At 41.3% G+C, this 21368-nt stretch overlaps 1 protein-coding gene across 1 annotated transcript in view; it reads left to right on the top strand.

Annotated features, from left to right (window-relative positions):
• LOC121909204 (potassium/sodium hyperpolarization-activated cyclic nucleotide-gated channel 2-like) overlaps window positions 1-14027 on the top strand; it is a 37687-nt gene extending 23660 nt beyond the window's left edge. Inside the window, exons 5-8 of the mRNA XM_042429651.1 lie at window positions 6321-6467; window positions 6721-6961; window positions 7055-7219; window positions 7856-14027. Of these exons, the coding sequence (XP_042285585.1) occupies window positions 6321-6467; window positions 6721-6961; window positions 7055-7219; window positions 7856-8805 (1503 nt within the window). The 3' untranslated portion in view covers window positions 8806-14027. The remainder of the gene's footprint in view (window positions 1-6320; window positions 6468-6720; window positions 6962-7054; window positions 7220-7855) is intronic.
• The last annotated feature ends 7341 nt before the right edge of the window (window positions 14028-21368 follow it).

The raw sequence follows: 21368 nt of genomic DNA, 5'->3' as shown, positions 1-21368 counted from the left end.
AAGTGTGGCCCCGATTGTGGGTTAGTTCATAGACATGTTGTGTGAAACCAAGATCTTATAATGGATTAATCAAATTGATGGCCCTTTTGTCATTTATGTTGTCTATATGTAAGTTAGAATCACCAACAATAAGAATTGTATCGTAATTTGTGTTAACAATAGAGTAAAGCTCTGAGAAATCTGTTTAAAACTCGGAACAGCAATTTGGTGCTCTATATACAGTAATTGTTAGTATGGGTGACTGGCATTTGAAAACAGTAGTGAGATATTGAAAAGAGCCAAAAACAACAAAGGAGACATTTCTACACTCAAAGGCCTTAACCCCCCCCTTTTTCCCTGTCTACAAGAATAGGAGAAGTCATAGTTTGAGAGGGGCGTTTTGATGAGGACAACAGGTGCATCAGAATTCAGCCAAGTTTCAGATAAAAACAAATAATCTAGGTGTTGCTCTACAATAAGGTCATTGACCAGGAAAGTTTGTTTGATAGGGACCTAATATTGAAAAATGCAATTTGCAGTTTCTGTGGCTTATGCTGCTGTGCACCGTGTTTTAATGGAACAAGAGTGTTATTTGTCATGACTGGTCTAGACACTCTGACGTTTTTATTTTTTAGCTTTGCTACAGGATATAAATCTGTCAGTGACTCTGATTGGAATGTGTGGGAGTGGGAGATTTAGGCCTAATAGTAGAAACAGAGAAATAAGTGTGATCAGATAGTGGTTTAAATGACAGGAGGAACCTGTGGAGGGATCTCTAATGGGAAACAGTATGCTGAGGTTGTACCTTAGAGGAAGAGGGAGGATCCAGAGATGTGTATGTGAGATGTAAACATTCAGTTCTATGGGAGGGACTGCACCGCATGCTGCAAGTTCGCTGATAGCATTTGTCTACCATGCATGTAGGGATGGATTCTGTCTCTTTTGAAAGGGGAGAAACAATCCCCCCAAAAAATTTTAAATTGTCAATAAAGCCCATGTTGTGAGACCTGCTAGTGGACTGGAGCCAAGTGTGAAGGCTGAGGATTCTACTAAAATGGGGATGGGGCCTGATATAAAAACAGACCCACAGTTCTTTAAAATGTAAAAAAGGAGGTTAAAATCATTTTTGGTGCACCCAGACTCCTGATGTGTTGTCTTATTTGTCCCCACATGAACTATTATTCTTTTAATAGCCATTGGGAGTGAGGGCAGTAGATCCTGGAGTTTATCCAGGATGTCAGGGACTGTGGCTCCAGGGAAAAAGTGTGTGATTGCGTTTAAGAAGCGGATGTTCAGGTTATGGAGTTTCCAATAATTAATGTATTGGGGAGGAAGAGGGGACAAGGAGATGTTGCATGTGGGCTGCCTGGACAGTACAGTGAATGTTCAGTTACCTCAGTCTGCATTGAGTTTGGCAAACTACGCTGGAGGGTCTGTGCAGGCAGACAGGGATAAGAAGATGGTATCAGTCTTGGAAAGTGAATTATTCCCTGAGGCTCAGCCCGAGGAAGACCTCCTGAGCATCTGATTACGGCCTCCGTCAGCATCCTATGGTGAGGGTGATGAGCCACCTGATCAATGCTGGCAAAAGGGGGAGAAGACGCAGTGAAAAGCCAGAAAATGGTCCAGGTTGGGTGGAGTCGGGACTGCAGGGGCATTGCCGGGATGGACAGGACCTCATCCAGCAGGATCATATAGCGGTTAGAGAGAATTAATGGAGGTTGTAGAGAAGCCCCAATCAAATCTCTCTTGCAGCCATGGCATACCACCTCCGTCCTGGACAACTTGGTCCATGGATTAGCTTAATTTGGTGTGGAGCTATAAACTGGGGCCTTGGGCCTGGTTTCCGATGTGAACCCCTGAATCATCTGACGGTGTTGGGGTGACCGTCTGCGGTGTTATAGCGTCCAGGACCAATGCAGCAACGATGGTGCTTGCTGCCCCTGACTCCAGCATACATTCTTGGACTGGTCACTCTGTTCAGCTGCTAGACCCTTCAGGTGGACCAGCACAGTGCCAGTGTGCATCAAGGCCAGCCAAAGGAGGGTGGCTGCAGTATCTGAGACCATCAAGGACATCAGGGAGGTGGGTGATCGGGCAGCTGGGACAGCAAGAGTGGAAGACTGCATATGCGAAATATGTTTTGCCTGGGCAGCAGCAATGGAGACAAAGCCATCAATCAGTTTATCCTTTTTTTGGAGCTCTGACTCCAGGCAGTGGATATCATCCCTTAACTGTGAGTAAGCAAGTTTGCAGTCCACACACACAGCCATAATAGCTTGTTTTCAGTCCAAGTATAGCAGTATAATTCATAAAACAACGTGATTGTAAAAACAGAAAACTTAAAACAGCAAGATAAAGTAATCCAACAATCGGTAAAAGAATAGCATTAAAAACAGGTTTTACTTGGCAGTAGACAGTTCAAGTTTATCCATTTTCCAGCTTCATGCTCTGTAGCAGTCAGTGTGTTGCCGATAGTTCACCATATCAAAGTGGGTTGCCTCGTTGGCAGGATATATTTTATCTCCTTTCCAATAATTCCATCATGAATTCCTTTTATTTAGAGACTTTTGTGCACTGAGAGATCCTGTGCGTCCATGAGACTGTAAGTCTTTACAAATAATTCTGTTAAGAGGTTTAAGAATATTAATGTTGTTATTTCCTGCCTGTTAAAATCCATGACTTTGGTTAAGTAAATGCGCTCTGTGTGTAATTCTCATTTATTTCATTACAGTATGTGTGGATCAACTCAGCCACAGCTAAAAGGCCTTAGTGCAGTAATTTTGCTTTCATAATTGAGTAAGCTCTCTGTTTACTGTTTGTTACTGTTGTCTATATTATACATGAGATGAATTTATATTTTCTTTTCATTGTAGTTATGTAGTAGTTTCATGTAGGTTGTATAGTGGTAAATTGCATTTAGTATGATAATTAATGCATGTCATTTCTACTTTTTAGTATGTTGTAGACACCATGTCAGTTCACAGATATTGATCTGAGCAATCTGAAATTGCATTATATGTGTGGTAGTGAATAAAGCACCATTTGAGGACATCTTCTTCTTCTCCAGTTCTTACCGGACTATCTGTGGTGATTGCAAATTCATTTAAGCAACTACATCTAGGGATTCTTTATTAAATAGGAGGTCTTAGGCTTGGGCTCATGCAACCAACACTTTCTCCATCACAATATGCACATCGTTTTGTACAAGAAACAATAATTTTGTGACAGTTTTTAGCTAAGCTTGTTGTGTGTAATACTGGGTCAAAATAACAGATTGCTACTGGGCAAAGTTAATCCAATATTGTATTGGTACTATATTGACCCAAACTGAGTAAAATTTTGACCCAGTGATTCTGTAGGATAGACTCGATATGGTGGTATTCAAAGATAACGGCCCATTGTAAAAAGTATAAAAAGTAGTCCCAGCCCAAATGCATGGCAAAGATTAGGCCACAACTGAAACCTTAAAAATGTGGTGTCTGTCTTACTTTAAATCTGTTTGACAAAGTATTAAAGCTTGATAAAAAATACTCAAATCTCTAAAATGGGGGTAGGTTAAAAGTGTCGTTCACATACATACTGGGTGAACAGTGTTGGACCTGTAGTACTTTTTCTATATAATTCCCCATTTTTAGTACAATGCAGCACGATAATATTCCTAAATGTTCAGCCAGGTGGCCAAACAGAGTGTTCTTGACTTGCAAAGTTAGACACCTGACCTTACTCCAATGTAGTACGTGTTTCATTTACTGAAGACCAGACTCCAGTCAAAAAACAGCTGAAATAAGCAAGAACTGAAAATGGCTTAAATACAAACCTGGCAGAGCATCATGAGGGAAGGCGCCAAGAGGTCTGCTGATGTTTTTGGGTCATAGAGTCCAGTCAGTTATTTACTGCACTGGATTTTCAATCGAATATGAAATATGTAAGTTTATGTTGTTACTCTCTGTCCCCTGAAATTGGGGGACTGTTTATAGTAAGAGCTATAATTTCTACACAGTTCAGCTGATGTGAATGTAATCACCCTCAAATTGAATCTTAGTGTCAGCGCGCCACCCCCAGATCTATTGTTTCAATTCAGAGCCAGCACAACATAAAATGTGTCTCTACTCTAATACTACCTGATGGCGCTGTACATACTGGAAATAAATACTGTAGTCTCAACAATTTTCTTACTGATGTGACCCAAGTTATGTGAAATAGTAATCACAGCGGGGGGTCTGTTAAGTTTAGTAATTCAGGTTCAAACATTATATTATCTGGAATTAAAGTGTTATCGAGTCACTAGGATGGTTTTCATCTCAACATGAGTTACTGCACTGTTGTCATGAAGCCAGCATCCTCCCTGTGTACACTTTTAGTATTCAGTTAAGCTGAAATCTTTGTTTGCCAAATGTGCCTCTCTTGTAGAAACAGAGAGCCAGTCTGTCTGTCTCAGATAGTAAACAATTCCCAATTTAGGAGTTTATCTGATGCTCTTGATGATAGAGAGCACAAGGTACAGAGTATGAACAGGTGGACCTCATTGTTTTGCACAGGACACGCGGCTGCTGACACAATATTGTCTGTTGCAGAACTGAACCTGGGACCTTGCAGTAGAGCAGCAGTCTTGCTACTCTGAAGCAAACCTGCTAAAGCCATTGTCAGCCACTGTCAGGGGATGTCACTTGATGCCAGCTGACAGTTTTGCGGTGTTAATCCACCAAACAGTACCATTTTAGGATCGACGGGATAGAGGGGATATGGAGGATGACTTCCTCAGCCCCTGCAAGTTGTGAGTACACAGTATGTGCCAACCCGCTGAGCTGTCAATACAGCCCTCTCAAAATTGGGTTTCAGACAGCTTTATGGGTGCAGGGTTGAGCTGCAGTCTTATGAAGCTCTCCATCTGAGCGGTGTTGAAGTGCACACAGTCTGACAGCAAAGTACAAGGAGAAATCTTTTTCTCAAAACAGTTTACCGTCTGTTCTGTTTACTGCCACATCTATCTCTCCTCCGTCTGCAGCCCGGCCATGTAGTTTTTGGTTTCTCAGTGGTCACTTTGGATGGACTGCGATTAGCATATCTCAACAATAGAAGCTGATTGTTTGTGTTGTTGTCATGTTGGACCCTTCACTTTCTATTGATCTGGCTTTGATTAACTTCTAGGGAGCATTGATCAAAGGGGCGAGTGTGTTCATTTCAGTTGACAGCTGAAGGGCATGTGCTCGCACTGTTTTCTGTGGATGTTTGTATTGTGTTTGTTGACACACTGGAAGAAATACAGATAAAACGCTGTTGTTTCATTCTCAGAAACATACAGTACCAAAAAAGTGTGTCCAAACCTTTGACTGGTACTTTACATGTCAAAAATGTTGCTAAGTAGGCATTATATATATATATATATGGGAATGTGTGAAGATATGGACACACACTATCTGATCCCTTACGCTTCAAAACTTGTGTAATTGTTGTATTTTTCAAGGTTGATAGGTGACTTTGTCTTTTGTTCACATTGCTTGTGTATTGTATTTGCTTACTCTATTTACTTATGTTTATTTAAAGGATAAAGCTGACAATATTCTATATCTTTTTTGTTGTCAGCAAATCCCATGAGAAAACCAAAACAAATAACACCTTAGTCTGTCTCTTAATATTGTCTGACTTTCCTAACCTGCCTGTGGCACTCAGCCCCAGCTCACTGCTTCCTGAAGATATACATGAATGGGCCACAAATACTGCATATATTTTCATTTTTAAAAAGGTTAAATAATAACCGCTGGGCTCTGTAGTTTTTAGCAAATATTACTGAAACAGGAGTAAATAGTGCTTTTGTTAGGGACTATTTTCAGCTGCAAATTTGGTGCTCTAGTGAGTATTTATGGCAGCAGGACTGTGTGTGTTAGATATACTCAAAATAAACTATGGTGCCTGTGTTCATCATAATGAAGGAACATGTCACAGAGTGCAATGGTGTGGCTCACTGATGTGTTTTTAATAGTTTTTGGACATTTATAGGGTCATAGAAGCTACAGTATATCAGAGTGTGGTTACACAGACAATACCCGTTAGTAGCATCATTTTATTGTCGCTTATTGTCTTTTTATGGGATTTGCTGACAATAAGAAAAATAAAGAAGGACTTATCATCACTGGACTTATCCTTTCACAAGGACAATACAAACATCGTTACATAGGAAAAAGAAAAGCCCTCATCTCTGGTTAGGCGATTATAATACAATAGTTAACATGCTGACTGTGGATTTATAAAAAGTGTTTTTTTTTCCTGTACATTTTTTGAAATATTTATACGCCCTACATTAACAGAACATTATCTCTGTCTGACCTGCTCTCTCTTAGTACAAACAAGTGGAGCAGTATATGTCCTTCCACAAGCTGCCCGCTGACTTCCGACAGAAAATCCATGACTATTATGAGCACAGATATCAGGGCAAGATGTTTGATGAGGAGAGCATTCTGGGAGAACTCAGCGAGCCTCTAAGAGAGGTAAGATACACAAACACATTCAATTCCCACATGTATATCAAATTTTTCTTTAATTATCTTGTGATTTTTAGTGGTATGTTTATTGTAATCCTAGTTTCACTGATGTATTAATTAAATTCTGACCTTTATTTAGTAGATTATAGTTTATAGTTTATAGTGTATCCCAAACTCGACCTCAGTGTAGTGCTTCAGTTGCATATTTGACATAAGCTTCTCTGTATTTGTTTGCACCAAACATTGTTTCCATTTTTAGGAAATTGTCAACTTCAACTGTCGCAAGCTGGTGGCTTCCATGCCACTGTTTGCCAACGCAGAGCCAAACTTTGTGACCGCCATGCTGACCAAGCTGCGCTTTGAAGTATTCCAGCCACATGACTACATTATAAGGGAGGGCACCATTGGGAAGAAAATGTACTTCATCCAGCATGGAGTCTGCAGCGTCATCACTAAGGGCACCCTTGCAATGAAACTCTCTGATGGCTCATATTTTGGAGGTAGGATACACTTAGTGGCTTTGTTTCAATGCATTTAATGGTATTTTTACCTTCTTCTATTAAGCCATTGACCTTTCTTTTCCCTTCTTTCAGAGATTTGTCTATTAACGAGGGGTCGGCGAACAGCCAGCGTCCGAGCCGAGACTTACTGTCGACTCTACTCTCTCTCTGTTGACCACTTCAACGAGGTGCTGGAAGAATATCCCATGATGAGACGAGCCTTCGAGACTGTTGCTATTGACCGTCTAGACCGCATTGGTAAAAAACAACAGCAAAAAAAACAAACTATAGACTCACAGCTGAACTAATTTAGGAAGATTCATTCAGTTCACGATGATCAGAAAAGTTGTTCACAGTAAAATGGATAAAAGAGACAAAACATAATGACAAACATCTGAAATAAATACATCTATAAATAACATTAGCATTTTAAAAGCATTACACACAAATTAGCATCCATATTGCCATCATCAGCCTGAATGCTGCTCTTCAAATAAGATAAAATAAATAAAGCAATCTGAAATGAACCCCTGTACATAAAACAAAAAATACATATATTGTGCTCAGGAAATGGTTGCAGAATATTAATGTTGAAATACAGTCGGCAGTAAAACGAGCTGTGCTGTTCCCGCAGAATGATACGGGACACTGTAACAGTAGATGAGAGCACAGGGTGACACGTCCATTTTCCTCAGGGCTAGTTCGGCTAGAGGATGTACCTGGTGTGAAGGACATCACATGCTATATCTAACTCATATGGTTCTCCATTTCTAAATCCTCCTGTTTACACATTTTCATGCCTTGTTCTCCATTCGTCCTCCCTGTGCTGTCCTTTCTCTTCCCTGTGTATACTTTGTCTTTTAATAATCAGTCCATGCTTTTTTGTTTCTATAGGTAAAAAGAACTCCATCTTGATGCACAAGGTTCAGCATGATCTCAACTCGGGTGTCTTCAACAACCAGGAGAACGAGATGATCCAGGAGATTGTCAAGTATGACCGTGAAATGGTGAAGCTGGTGGACCTGCAGCGGCCGCGGGCCATGTCTATGACCCCGTCCATCGGTGGTATCTTTGCTCCTCCTGGCCAGTCACAGACAGGCTCTGCTATTGCCACCCTCCAGCAGGCTGTGGCCATGAGCTTCTGCCCTCAGATGGCGAGTCCTTTGGTGGGTCCAGGGACTCTGCAGTCTCCCCGTATGGTGCGAAGGTTTCAGGTGATGCAGAACCTGTCCAGCCCAGTCTCCATGTCTCCTCTTCAGTCTCAACCCCCTCAGACGCTCGGAGGGATGTTTGGATCTGCAGTCTCCAGCCCACCTGTCCAAAGCCCGCTCGCAGCTTCAGGACGGACTTTCCAGTACATGGCGAGTGCAGGACCGTCTGGGTCCCAGTTGTCCCTAGTACAGCACCATGCACCCAGCCCCACACAGACCCAGCAGAGGCCTGCCTCACACAAGAGCACCCACTCCCTCCATACAGGCAGCTTGAGCCAGGATACCCGCGCCCTGTCTGCCTCCCAGCCTTCACTCCCACAGGAGGGAACACCACAAGCTGCCTCTGCAGCCCCCAGCCCTCCGCCCTCCACCCGCACCTCCAACACCTCCATCGGCCCTTCTCAGCCACCTCACCCCAGCCTGCCTGGGCCCTCAGGGGTGGGGAGATCAGCGGGTGCGCAACAGAGGGTGGCCTTTGCCTCCACACCTCCTCCCAGTGGACCTGCTGGAGTAGGAGCAGTAGCAGCAGCTGCTGGATCAGGACCTCCAGACTCTGGAGTTCCCAAGAAAGATTCAATTGTCAGCCTTCCAGAGCTAGACTCTGCCAGATCCCGGCTGTCTTCCAACTTGTGACCCTGGTAGAGTTCAGGAGAGATGCCTTTTTTGTAGGAGAATTTGTTTGTTTAGGTCAGTTCAGCTGATCTGTCAGCCTGCTAAATGACCAATCGGCTGCCCGCGCCACAAGTCATTCGGCCTGGATGCACTGTGCGCTGGTGTCAGCAGAAGGAAAAGAGCAACTCAAAGTCTTGAGACACTTTGGCTAGGAGGAGTCTATACAATTAAACTAGTATAACTATAAGGTGGAACTGGTCTAATCTACTGTGCCAGCACCTTTAGTCTTAGTATCACCCCTTACACTCTGCTTCCAAACACCTACTGTATATCGCTGTCTTTACTGTAAAGATATGAAGAAAAGTATGATTAATGTAACATTTGCATACTGTGTAGAATCCATGCAATGCAATCTAGCAGGAGCTGGACTTAAAAATGAAAATCAGGGACTTGAGGTCAAATGACAATGACATTTTAAGCGTTCAAAAAGTGTTTTGAGTGTAATTTTTCCGTATAAGCTGTCGTAGCAAAAGAACACATTGCTCTTCATATTGTTTAAAATAGTAGTGAAATTAGTGTTTTAGACCGCTGGTCGATCTTACATCGATGTGTAAATATTTGATGAAAAAAGTATGGAAGGATATTATATTCATTGTATCTACCCAAACCAAAGTTGAGCTTGAACACAAAGTCTGGTTGTGTCTGTATCAACTAAAAAAGAAACATAGAAGAAAATGCCATTTATTTAACTGCCTTGATTCAACGTTAGAAGCCATATATTTGGTTTGTGTGTATGTATATATGTGGGTGTAAGTTTGTGTGCGTGAGTTTGTTGGTATGTTTTGGTTATATTTTCAGAGAATGGACTCACACACTCTCTACACGGCTCAAGCGCGATTGGTTTGACGTGCTGATGGTGGCACTGACCCGTTTTCATGAAACATCTGGGAAGTGGTCAGCTGTTTGGTCAGCGTACTGATTGTAACCCTGAAGGCAAAAGCGGTTAAATAATCTGAGCTTTATTGGAAAGAAACATTTGTGAACAACCCATACTGTATACTTGCTTGTTTTTGTCTAGGTTTATTGATTAACACATGCAATATAATTCTGCAATACTCTACCCCGCCTATATATATAAATATATATGAATACCAATATCTATACATATGCTGTACAGGAAAGTGAACTTCTTTCTTCTTTCTTTTTTCTTTTTAATGTGAAATCTTAAAGAATCCAGCAGCTATTGTGGCTTCACTTGAGGTATTGTAATCCAGTGACCATGTTGTTACCTTAACCAAAAATGTTTGAGGGAATGAAAGGATGTGCAGTGTCATTTTAGTGAAAAAAAAACAACAAAAAAAAAACAGAAGGGGCAAACTGTTTAAGAGTCGCAGTAGGAATCCACACTTTGAGTTCAGCAATTCAGATCCTCAAAAAATGTCACTTTACAGCCCATTTGAAGGTGTGAAATTGTAAGATGAATGGGGCATGAAGGCCTCACTTGTAAAATATCTTTGCTCCATATCGAAGTAAATGCCCCGTGTCACCCGAAAACTACTATGAATGTCTCAACATCTTGATCCACAACAATCCTAGTAATCAAATTTAAGATTGAGTTGAGGCTTTTGGTTATATTTATTCTAAATCTTCTGGTCCTGTTGAACCTAAAAGCCTTCTCTTGCTGAATGTATGCCATACGAGAAGGAAGAGAGCTAATCAGATACAAACTGCCATGTAAATAAAGGGATGGAGATTTAAAGAGGCTTTTATGATGCAAGGGGGTTGTGGGCATTGCTGTATGTGTTGCTGAGTGTCTGTGCGATCTTTTTAGGTTTGATGATGCTTCTCTGGGTTGAACGTTGCTGTTATTTATCCTGTATGCTACCCCCACCCACCATACACCCCCCCCCCCCCAGATCTAACATGAGAGGATACATTTTTTTTAATTATTCATTTATTGAATCGGGCGAGAGCGAGACGTAACCACTTTGAACTCCTCTGTCCAAAGCAAACACTGAGGACATCCAGTTAAGCACCTTGTGTTGCACTATGACCTTGTAATCAAAATGAAAATCAATGCTCTATTCTTCTAAAACGGCTGCGGTACTTCTCCTGGACCCATTACCTGGTTAAACTGTAAGGACAAAAAGTGAATCCAATTGGGATACAAAATAGGCAGCTGATTCAATGTGTTAAACAAACACGGTGTCCAACTTTTTCAGCTCTGAGCATCGATCCAGAGCCAAACTGTAAAATCGATGCAATGGACATTTCACTCAGGTTTGCTACCTTTCCAGAGAGATGTATTGATTGCCGCAGCGTGGCTTTCCATTGATTTATGTAGGCCTGTCTATCCTCCTATAATCAACTTGTTGATTTAACCATGCTGAAAGATTCCCCTTGAATTTTGATTGGCTTAGAAAAACAAGGAGGAACTGGTGGAGTCATAACCCTTAGATTGCTATTAGTATATCTCGCTTGATGCTGCCATTTTGTTCCGATCACTTTCCCTGAGAGCTGTTTAAATCTTTAAACAAGGTGTAGGTGATTATTTTTTATCCAAGGGCTTCATTCATATGGCTTGTAAACCCTGGCTCATTGTTATTGTAGAGCAGCTGCATTTTCACTTTATGTTTGATCAATAACATGCACTAAACCTTGTTCTTTGTCATACCTGGGTCACAATGCTGCGACCTGATTCATTGGCAACACAGGATTTTTCTATTGCTTTTTTTCCTATGGGAAAGGTACATGCCAAAAGGCCAATACGATTGTGAATGAACCGGGTCCATTTGAGTCAATAGCTGTTGTGTGCTTCAATACTGTTCCAGTGCAATCAATTGGTCCTCTTCCCTATTCCTTTGTGCTAATACCAGAGTTTGCCCTATTAAGCTGCTATCAGGACTGTGCTGATATTATTTGAATGAGTCCACAGTCAGTGAGAGCAAGATGGAAGGAGAGTTAAAAGAGCTAATGTTTCAGGCAATATCAGGCACCGTGTCTGTTTCATTGCATCCATCCAGTAAGATACTGTAGTGTGTAATTCACTCCCACTCAAAGGATGGCATCCCAGACACTTTGATCAGTACCACTCTGTTTGAACCCTCAGCCATGAGGCTGATACAGCCCTGGCCAAAGCACACACTCCTGTCAGTTATCTGGTTCGTGTCTGTGTCACAAGTGTGTTCAGTCAGTTGGCTCCGAGCCACCATCGACTTGCTGTGTGCATGCCGTAGCACTGTATTTTCCTGATGGCTGGGGGTTCAAGGTGCGATTGTTTAATGGTTCTTCTTCTGGACCTTGCTGTGAAGTGGGATTGAAATCCCTCACACATGTTTGACACTGACTGACAATTATTGAGAGTATCTAAGTTTCAAACCTCTCATTCTTGCTGTACCAGATATTAAAGGTACCGAATGCCTTGGTGTTGATATGTTAGCAAATCAGGGTATTCTTTTCGTTTGTAAAAGTGTCTTTGATTTATCAGTATATTTTGTTTGGTTATTGTTTGGTTATTGTTTGGTTATTGTTTTTACAATGTGCCCCATGCACACGGACTGTATATACCTTGTGCCTAGTATATCTAGTTTCCACATAGTCTATTTTTGTGGTATGTATGTGCCTGTAAAAATGCAAATACGTGTTTTTATTTTCAACTTGCAATATATGTAAAAAAACATTAGATGAAGACTAGTATTGCTGAATTAAAATGACAATGTCAGTATATATAATTTTCCCTGATTTGGGAAACACAAAATTGCACATTTTTGTTGGTTTGAGCCTTCCAACACCATGCGCGCTGTACTCTGTACTTTCATGTTCTGTACATATGGTATACACAGAGATGTGGGGCACATTGTTGTGTTTTTACCACAACCTGCTGTACAAGAAACATTTTCTACAGTGAGAGGGTGAGCTCTGACAGGCTTCTGGTGGATATCGGCAGTATAGACGTTAGCTTAGATGACCTGCTTGCTGCACAGAGCCAAAAATAACAAAGAAATGATATATAAAAAAACAAACTGTGGAGATGCCTGCACAATATAAAGAAACATAACTAGGCTGTGAACATGCTGGAAAATCTTTCTCAAACCATAAGTGGCACAGTTGAACTCTGATGCTGGTTGCACACTGATCTGGTGTTTGCCATTTTGAAAAAAAAAAAAAAAATCTTTCCAACGCTGAATTTGGCTCACGAGCCACAGCAGTCATGAGCTTGACTCCTGGTTGAGTTACCTTGACAGATAATAGCAGAGTGCATGCTTGTATTTTTCTTATCTAAGCAGAGTTCTGTGTACAATTCTTAGTGGGACCTTCAAATCTAGACATTGTCGTGTACCAACAACTGTACAATGATTTTATTTAGTCTAACAGTTAAACCTTTGTGTCGTAGCTACTGTAGCCTGCTTAGCTTACCTAAGCCTTCTCTCTGCTTCAGGACTCTGTGTATTGTGTGCTTGAGTTTGTGTGCGTGTGTGTGTTCCTGTGCCTTTCCTTCTATAATGTTGGTCCCACTTGAGAATATGATGCCATTTAGGGGTTTATTACCCACGTGAAGCCGAGAGAGATGCCAGCACAAGCTGGAAAGTGTTACACGGTCACGACTCCATTTGATCTAAAAAAAAAAACAAAACAACAAAAAACACTGTAATGCTCCTAGAAATGACTCTAGCACATCTCTAGACTTAGTAGCATTCCACAGCCTGCACGAGCAGCTCGGTGTGGGCATCCAGACACACTTTACCAGCACTATGTAGACAACAACACAGATATATGACACAGCATGTGTTCTCTCTCTTTCTCTCTCTCTCTAGAGGCCAGTCTGCAACCATCTCAGGCTGTGCTCGGCTTCCGCTCTTAACAAAAAGGTTCAAGTATTTCAGAACTCCAGCTCTGTCTAAGTTGATGTCTATAATCCAGGGACAAATCAGCTCCCAGTCCGAGCCGCAGCACTTCCAAATAGACCTCAAAGGATCAGGGTGATGCTTGGGATGCTGGTGATATTTTACGCCGTCCAGTCCTTTCAGACTGAGATGCACAGCTGGCGGTGAGGGCACGGGGCTGATTTGAACTTGCATGCAAAAGGCTGTCTTGTCCACCACCTCTGCTGGCCGAGAACACAGAGCCACACCCTGGTCTCTCTCAATAAGCTGGTCTGTCAGTCAGTGGCAATGTTGTTTAAGCGTTCGTAAAAAGACGATACATTGTTGTGCAATAAAAAGATGAGCGCATTGGCATACTTATCTGTGTGTGGACATTTATTCATTGGTGTGTTTTTGTTGGTCAGTATGCTGCGTTTGGATGCAGTGTTTGTGTGTGTGTGTGTGTGTGTGTGTGTGTGTGTGTGTGTGAACATTTAATGCACTTCCTGGAGTTACACTGGTAGCTGCAAACACGTGCACACAAACACACATACACCTCAACCTTGTAAATCAGCCAGCAACCCCTCCACCCTCATTCTACCCCACATCAGATGAGATCTTTCTCTTTCTCTCTTTCTCTCTCTCTCTCTCTGCAGACAGGGGCTCTGCTGCATCCCTGATGAGATGTCTGAGCTCCGTCTAAGAGCTTTCCGCTTGTGTGTGCATGTGAATGAGCGCAGCACAGCAGCAAGTGTATTTATTCCTGTACCTAAGAGCACGAGTGCAAATGCAAGCCCTAGTTTTGTATTTGTCTGATATTTAGAGAGAGTAAATGAACCAGTGGCAGGAGTGTGTGTGTGTGTGTGTGTGTGTGTGTGTGTGTGTGTGTGTGTGTGTGCATGCGTGTGTGAAAGGGTGGGTGGGTGTGTGCGTCAGAGATGAGGGCAGTCCAAGGACACACTCCTCTGGCAGCCTGGGAGCAGCACCCACCCGTTCCCCCTCTGTCTATTTCCTTTCCTTTGCTTTCCGCATGCATGCGCACACACACACACACATACACTGCTGTCTGGATACTCAGTGATTATGCATGGCACACTGAGATAGAAATATTAAAATTACATGCAAGGTGAGGTTTTTACACAGAGCTTTACACCAGTCATGTTGCCTCCTAAGATCTACACGGCACTGGTACAAATGTGGGTGAGGCGATCCGCAGTGCGTGTACGTAGTTTTACCTTGACGTGACATAATGTCCTCTCTCTCTTCCACTCAATTGAAACACACACACACACCCACACTCTCTCTCTCTCTCTCACTCTTTCTTTCTCTCTCTCTATCTATCCATTTCATTGTAATTCAATGAGGAAGCAATGTACTGATAGTGGCTGCAGGCAGATACTACACCAAGTTGTGAAGCTATATGTAGTCTGAGTATACAGTTTCATCTTGTATATGGCCGAGGATTGTCCTCTACCTCGTTTCCTCTGCTGTGTCCCTGGTTGTCCTACTTCAATTAATCATATCAGCATCTCCTGCACTACCCCCCTGGCTGTTTACCTCCAGAGGGCAATTTGCTTATTTAGCCGTTTACTGGTACCCTTGTCCCTTCCCATCCATCTCCTTCCAGTTTCCTCCCACTGCCTGTGCACTGGAAACTGGAAACTGGGGTACTGGAGTACTGGACACTGCAGTACTGTACTTAAGTACAATTTTGAGGTACTTTAGCATATCCATTTTCTGCTACTTTATACTTCCACTCTACTACATTTGAGAAGGAAATATTGTACGTTCTACTCTATATTTATTTGACAGCTCCATTAAATAGTGATTTTTCCCTCTAAACTTCTCACATGGTTTCATTTCAATAAATGTACAAATGATCCAATATTTCACCAAAAATCAAAGATTAAAGAAAAAGTTCAAAAGCTGAAAACAGATTTGTGTATCAGAACTTTTTTTTTCATTCCTCTCCCATTAATCATCTCACAACCCCTCAGATTTATCTGGTGACCCTTTGGAGGGGCCCGACCCCTAGGTTGGGAACCACTGGACTAAATTTGCTAACTGTATATAAAGTAGATCAAACTAGCTCCACCTCCAGCAGTGTGTGTAAGCAGCATCTTACTGTTGTAACATGCTGCTTACACACTGGTGCTTCAGTATTAATTATCTAATGATGTCATATATAATATCAGTCAGAGGGATGAAATCAGTACTTTTACTTTAATTCTTTAAGTATATTTTGCTGCTAATACTTCTGTACTTTTACTGAAGTAGGATTTTTCATGCAGGACTTTTGCTTGTAATGGCGTATTTTTACATTGCTGTATTGGTACTTTTACTCAAGTAAAGGATCTGAGTACTTCTTCCACCACTGTGCACAGGTCTTCATCACCTTGCTGTTTTGTCCATTTTTAGAAGCCAAAACATTTGTGTCCTCCAGGTCTTCCCAGTACACCAAACCTGCATTTTCAGCATCAGCGATTCATAAGGACATTTGTTATTGTTGTAACATTTGCAGGTGTTCTTGTGAATGTGCTCTGTGTGTGTGTGTGTGTGTGTGTGTATGGAAAGAGGACACACACACACACAGGCACAAGCGTTCACCCTGCTGCCCTCAAATTTCCCTACTGCTGAATCTCCTTCAGCCATGTCTCTGCACTGGGGAGCGTCTAGAGAACACAGCTAAAATCTGAATGCCAGGATTAGCATTTGGTCCGAGCTCTGTGTCCATGAATGAGTCAGTGAGCAAGAAAGAGAGAGAAAGAGAGAGAGAGGGAGAGAGAGAGAGAGAGAGAGAGTAAATCATCTAACAGCCGCAGGCTGCCTCAGTAACATCACAGTTGCTGGACAGTGGGTGGGGAGGAAGTGAGAAGTGCGTCAAACTGAAATGATCAAGAGAAAAACATACAGTAAGTGACAAGAAGGGCCACATGATCTTTCTGTGTCATCTAATTAGAAAGAAAAATTCAATTTAATTGGGTGGTCCTGTTATCTTTGGTCCTGCATGGGGGTTGTTTCGTTGTCTTTTATTGTTCACATAGAGATATTTTCCTCTGACTAATCAATGCAGTCTTCATCCAAGGACACGCAGCTACAAGTCACACGACTCAATGGCACACTTACTGCAAGCATACAGCATAAGACAGGAAATGGTGAAGAGATTTTTTCCCCCTCAGTGTCCACTAATCCAAGAATATATGAATACCGCATGTGACAAAACATATAACGTCTGCTATAATTTCTAGTTAAAAACTGATCACACACACATTTTCAACCACTACACATATAAATCCAACTGTATTACAGCCATTTTGTACAATGAACTGTATGATTCTTATATTGTGGCCACAATCATCTCAAGAAATTCATACATTTTTTTAAAACATGATCTTAATCTATCATTATTATTAATGATTTATATGATTATGGATAGTTTCTTCTCAAAATTTTTACGTACATTACTGTATATTTTCTGTGAAATAATGCAAAATACATCAAGTTTTATTTATGATTATGCAATGAGATTTATGAGATGATTTTACAACACAATTTCTCACTAAATTTAGGAATTCAACTATAATTTTTTAAAATCTAGTACTGTATATCTGCTTAGAGCAACAAATTATGTAATGAACAGTCTTTTGGGGAAGAGGAAGAGGAGGAGGAGGAGGAAGAGGGCAACAACAGGAACAAGGGCACAGCCTGCATAAAGTATGCAGCTCATACATACAGTACAGTATCTTATATAAATTATGAGCCTGTGACCTCCTAGTCCCTGAACACTGTTTTCAAAGTGAAATAATTCAGCAACTATTTATTCTCAACGTAACATCTTTAAAGCAGCTATAACTGATATTTTTATGAGAACAATGTATCAAATGACACTGTGTCATGTCAGGGGTGTCACTCATTGTGACAAATCTACATTCATCTAAATCAATGAATGAAATCAATCCCGTCGGTGAAAGAATTGATCTCAAAATACTACTGTTGGTGTGACAGTCTGCTCCTCAGTCTGTCTCTGCAGCCACGCTCTCTCATCTCCAGCCCTTCCTCACTTCTCCTACGCCATGTAATTTCGTCCAACTCCCCAGACCTGCCGTCCTCAAGCTGTCCAACAGATGCCCTCGGACTTTCGTTCCTTTCCGCATCTACACTCCTGTTCCCACTTCTCATCGGTCCTGCAGTTAACTGGCCTACTCTGCCCACTCCTCAACTGCAACTCATTCCCTCATCAGACACTCATTACTTATCGGTCCATTTCCTTTGTTCTCTGCCAGTTTGTCATTGCTGCTGCTTCTATGGACATTTATGTTCTAGTCAACCTTATTCTGTCTGTTCCTGTGATTTAGACCTTCAGCCTGTTTTTTTGACCTACCTGCCTGCCTTTTCCACTTTGGATTTGTTTGCCTGATTCGAACCATCCAGACCTCTAAGGTTGTCTGAGACAGGTCTGCTTTCTGTCTCCGTAGTCAAAACTAAACATGGACAAGCAGCATTCATTTTTTATGCACCACTTATCTGGAACAAACTCTCAGAAAACTGCAGGTCTGCTGCAACTCTCAGCTCTTTTAAATCAAGGCTGAAGACTTTTCTGCCTACCGCTGCCTTTTATTAAATCAAATCTGAGGCTTTTGGTTTCATTTCTTACACTGCACTGTAACTTTTATTCTCACTTTATCTGTCTTATTGTATATTAACTTATTTCTATTTTCTATTTTCTTAACTCTAACTATTTTAAATGTATTTAAATGTTCTTTCATAATGTTTCAATTGCACTTTGTCTTAATGTTTTATGTAAAGCACAAAAATTGCCTTGTTGTTGAAATGTGCTGCACAAACAAACTTGCCTTATAGAGAATTATCACCCGACTGTAACTCCTCTCAGTTTTACAGAGATTTATAGCATCTTTCAGCTTGTTGTTTTGGTCTACCAGCCAGCATCTTTACCGTTTTGGTAGCAGCTTTCATAGTGTCATTTTTGGCCACAGCAGGCAGCTGTTTTCAGCAAAAAAGTTCTAAAAACCCACTTTACACTACCTGCTCAGCACCAAATGGCAAACAGAAACAGTTAGCAACTAGCTGACAAATGTAGTGGAGCATTTAGCAGCTAAAGAGCCAGATATTTCTTTTTGGTAGAGACCAAAAACAGAGCTAAAGGAGAGTGAATATTGCACTTAGATTCATCAGTTTGACAGAAACATGACTCAAAATGAATGTTAATGTTGCTCTTTAACTGCTGGATGTGTAAATAAGCAACTTTTTGCTAACAAGTTCAGCATATCAACTTAAAAGGTGATATGTCAATATTGTGTTCACAACTTGTTTCTGCTGCCCCCCAATTGGCAAATAAATCCCGACATATGAAATTTTCCCCTGCTCAGACCTACAGCTTCTGAAAGCTTTCGTCATGAAACTGAGAAAAGATAATGATGAGATGAGATGAGAGGAAAGGCAGAGGAGAGAAGATGAGCTAAAAGGCTGGCTGCTGGGCTCAGTGAGCAGCTGGCCCGAGCAGCTCTCCATGCATCTGCTCTGCTAAACACTTCCCATTACAGACGACCCAGAAACGTCCATGAACCCCCTGGCCAAAAGAACAGGAGAGAAAGAGAGAGGATGAAGAAAAAAAGCTGATGCAGAGAGCAAAGCATTGATATACAAGAAATATAGAGAACAGGAAATATGATTCATGGAGAAATGGAAAAAAAATGTCCAGGCAGGTATTACCTTTTTTTCCTCAAGCACTTTGTTTCGTTAGCAAAACATTTAACCTCCTCGAGTCTTTAGGCTCTTTCAGCTGTGATTGTTCTGCAACAGGAAACAAAGGCCCCTGCTCAATAATTTCACTCCATCATCCACCTCCACCGATAATATTTGCTCTGGGCTGCCGGCTGAAGTGATGAGAGCCAGGACAATGCTTTGGCGTCTGAATCATCTCATCTGTTCTGCTCTGTCAAGGTCTGTACTCAGTGACTCTGTGGTTATTCATCAGAGCAGACACACTCACACATTCACACACGCACAGAAAGAAAAAAAAAATTCACCATCCAAGTGTGCCCCTCATTGCAACGATTTTAATAACTACACACATTCAAAGTACATCACTTAAGTTACCTCCCCATCTTTGTGTGTGTGTTATGTCTTTAAACATTTAAACATTTAAATTTAATTCAAACATCTGGTAATGTTTAAAGGTTTTATTCTCAAATTTGTGTCCATTCTGAATATGTATAAAACTTTAGCCTCTGTTGTAGCTCGTTAGGCTAACGCAGAGTTTGGAAAAACAATATACAATATATTGTGGGAAGCATTGCAAGCCTCCTGACTATTTGCAAATACACTTCAGTTTTACATAAATCATTTAACTCATGCCTCTGAGTCCAACCTGAAAGTAAACATAGAAATTACACCCTTGGATTAGCGATTGTAGCTAATTACACGGGGACTGACTTCTATGACAACTTACTTTCAAAGCAAACCAGCTGCCTAAATGATTTAAGTCAAATTGAAGTTCATTTGGAAAGTGTTGGGAAGCTCGCCAAGATATACGTCTGCATTTCCTGAATCTCTACAACAGAATGAATGCAAAATACAATACAAAATGTGAATTTTCCTTGATGTTGGCTGTGGTAACATTTGAAGTGAAAATGCTACTATAGACAAATCCAGCTGCTGATATATGTGTTACTGCGGTGTCTGAGTGGAACTGAACACAATCTCTAAACACAGGTCTAAAATCAATTTAATAAGCAGGCTTTGTGAAAAAATATGAATGTAGCACTTCTGTCTGACCTCCACTGTCTGGATGTTAAAGTGAGCTAAATTTAACCCAGCACGAATGACTTGCTAACGTATGATTCATTTCATAAAACTCCATGATTTCTTGCATTTTAATCAGAATAAAAGCATAATTTAAACTAATAAAAAAATCACATGATACTGTAAAAGTGGAATTTCTGTAGGAAATAATAATAATAAAGTTACCAAGCTAACAAGAGATCAGTGGGGTGGCAGCTCACCATCAGCCCCATCCACCCGGTCGGTCTGAATGTAGACTTACAGGTCAGTCTCTAAACGCTTTGCTCATAGAGACTCAGGACAGTCTCCCAGGTTTCATTGTTAAGTCTTTAGAGCAGCCCTCCATATTGGTGCGGTGACATGCAGTTCACTACGGAGGAGAATGGTGGGGAGAGCATAATTTCCAGTAAGGTGTTTCCTTGTTTGTTTGTTTGTTAGCAGCCATTCTTGCCGCCGTTCAAGCAACTACCGTGCATTTAGGAATCCCCAGACTTTGGTAGGTGGAGATATCTGATTGTCTGGTATCACAAGACTAGTCTGAATGCAACTGAAACATGAGGATTTAATGGAGATATATGAAAGCAAAACTGATTTCATGGTGCAGATGCTTGTGACTTACGCTTCTGGTTTTTCCAAATCTCTAAATCGCCGTAATGGAGACTTAACTACTTCTTCCTGCAACCCGGATTCATCTATGCTGAAGATGTTTCCAAAGATATTCAAACACAAACATGAGCAACGAATTTCTCTCCTCTTGACGTGCTTGCATAGTGAAACAAACGGCACCACAAAAATGGCTTTCTGCAAATCACAAGGTCATTCTTTCTTGTCTCTAAGCTGCCATAGATTTATTGTGTGCTTGTAAAGTGGGAGTGAGAAGAGGCAGAGAGAAAGTGACAGAAAACAGAAAAACTATAAACA

The sequence above is a fragment of the Thunnus maccoyii genome, chromosome 12 (genome assembly GCF_910596095.1).
Source record: "Thunnus maccoyii chromosome 12, fThuMac1.1, whole genome shotgun sequence".
In the NCBI taxonomy this organism is placed as follows: domain Eukaryota; kingdom Metazoa; phylum Chordata; class Actinopteri; order Scombriformes; family Scombridae; genus Thunnus; species Thunnus maccoyii.
The sequence above is the reverse complement of the archived record's forward strand: the minus strand, read 5'-3'. Positions and strand labels throughout refer to the sequence as shown.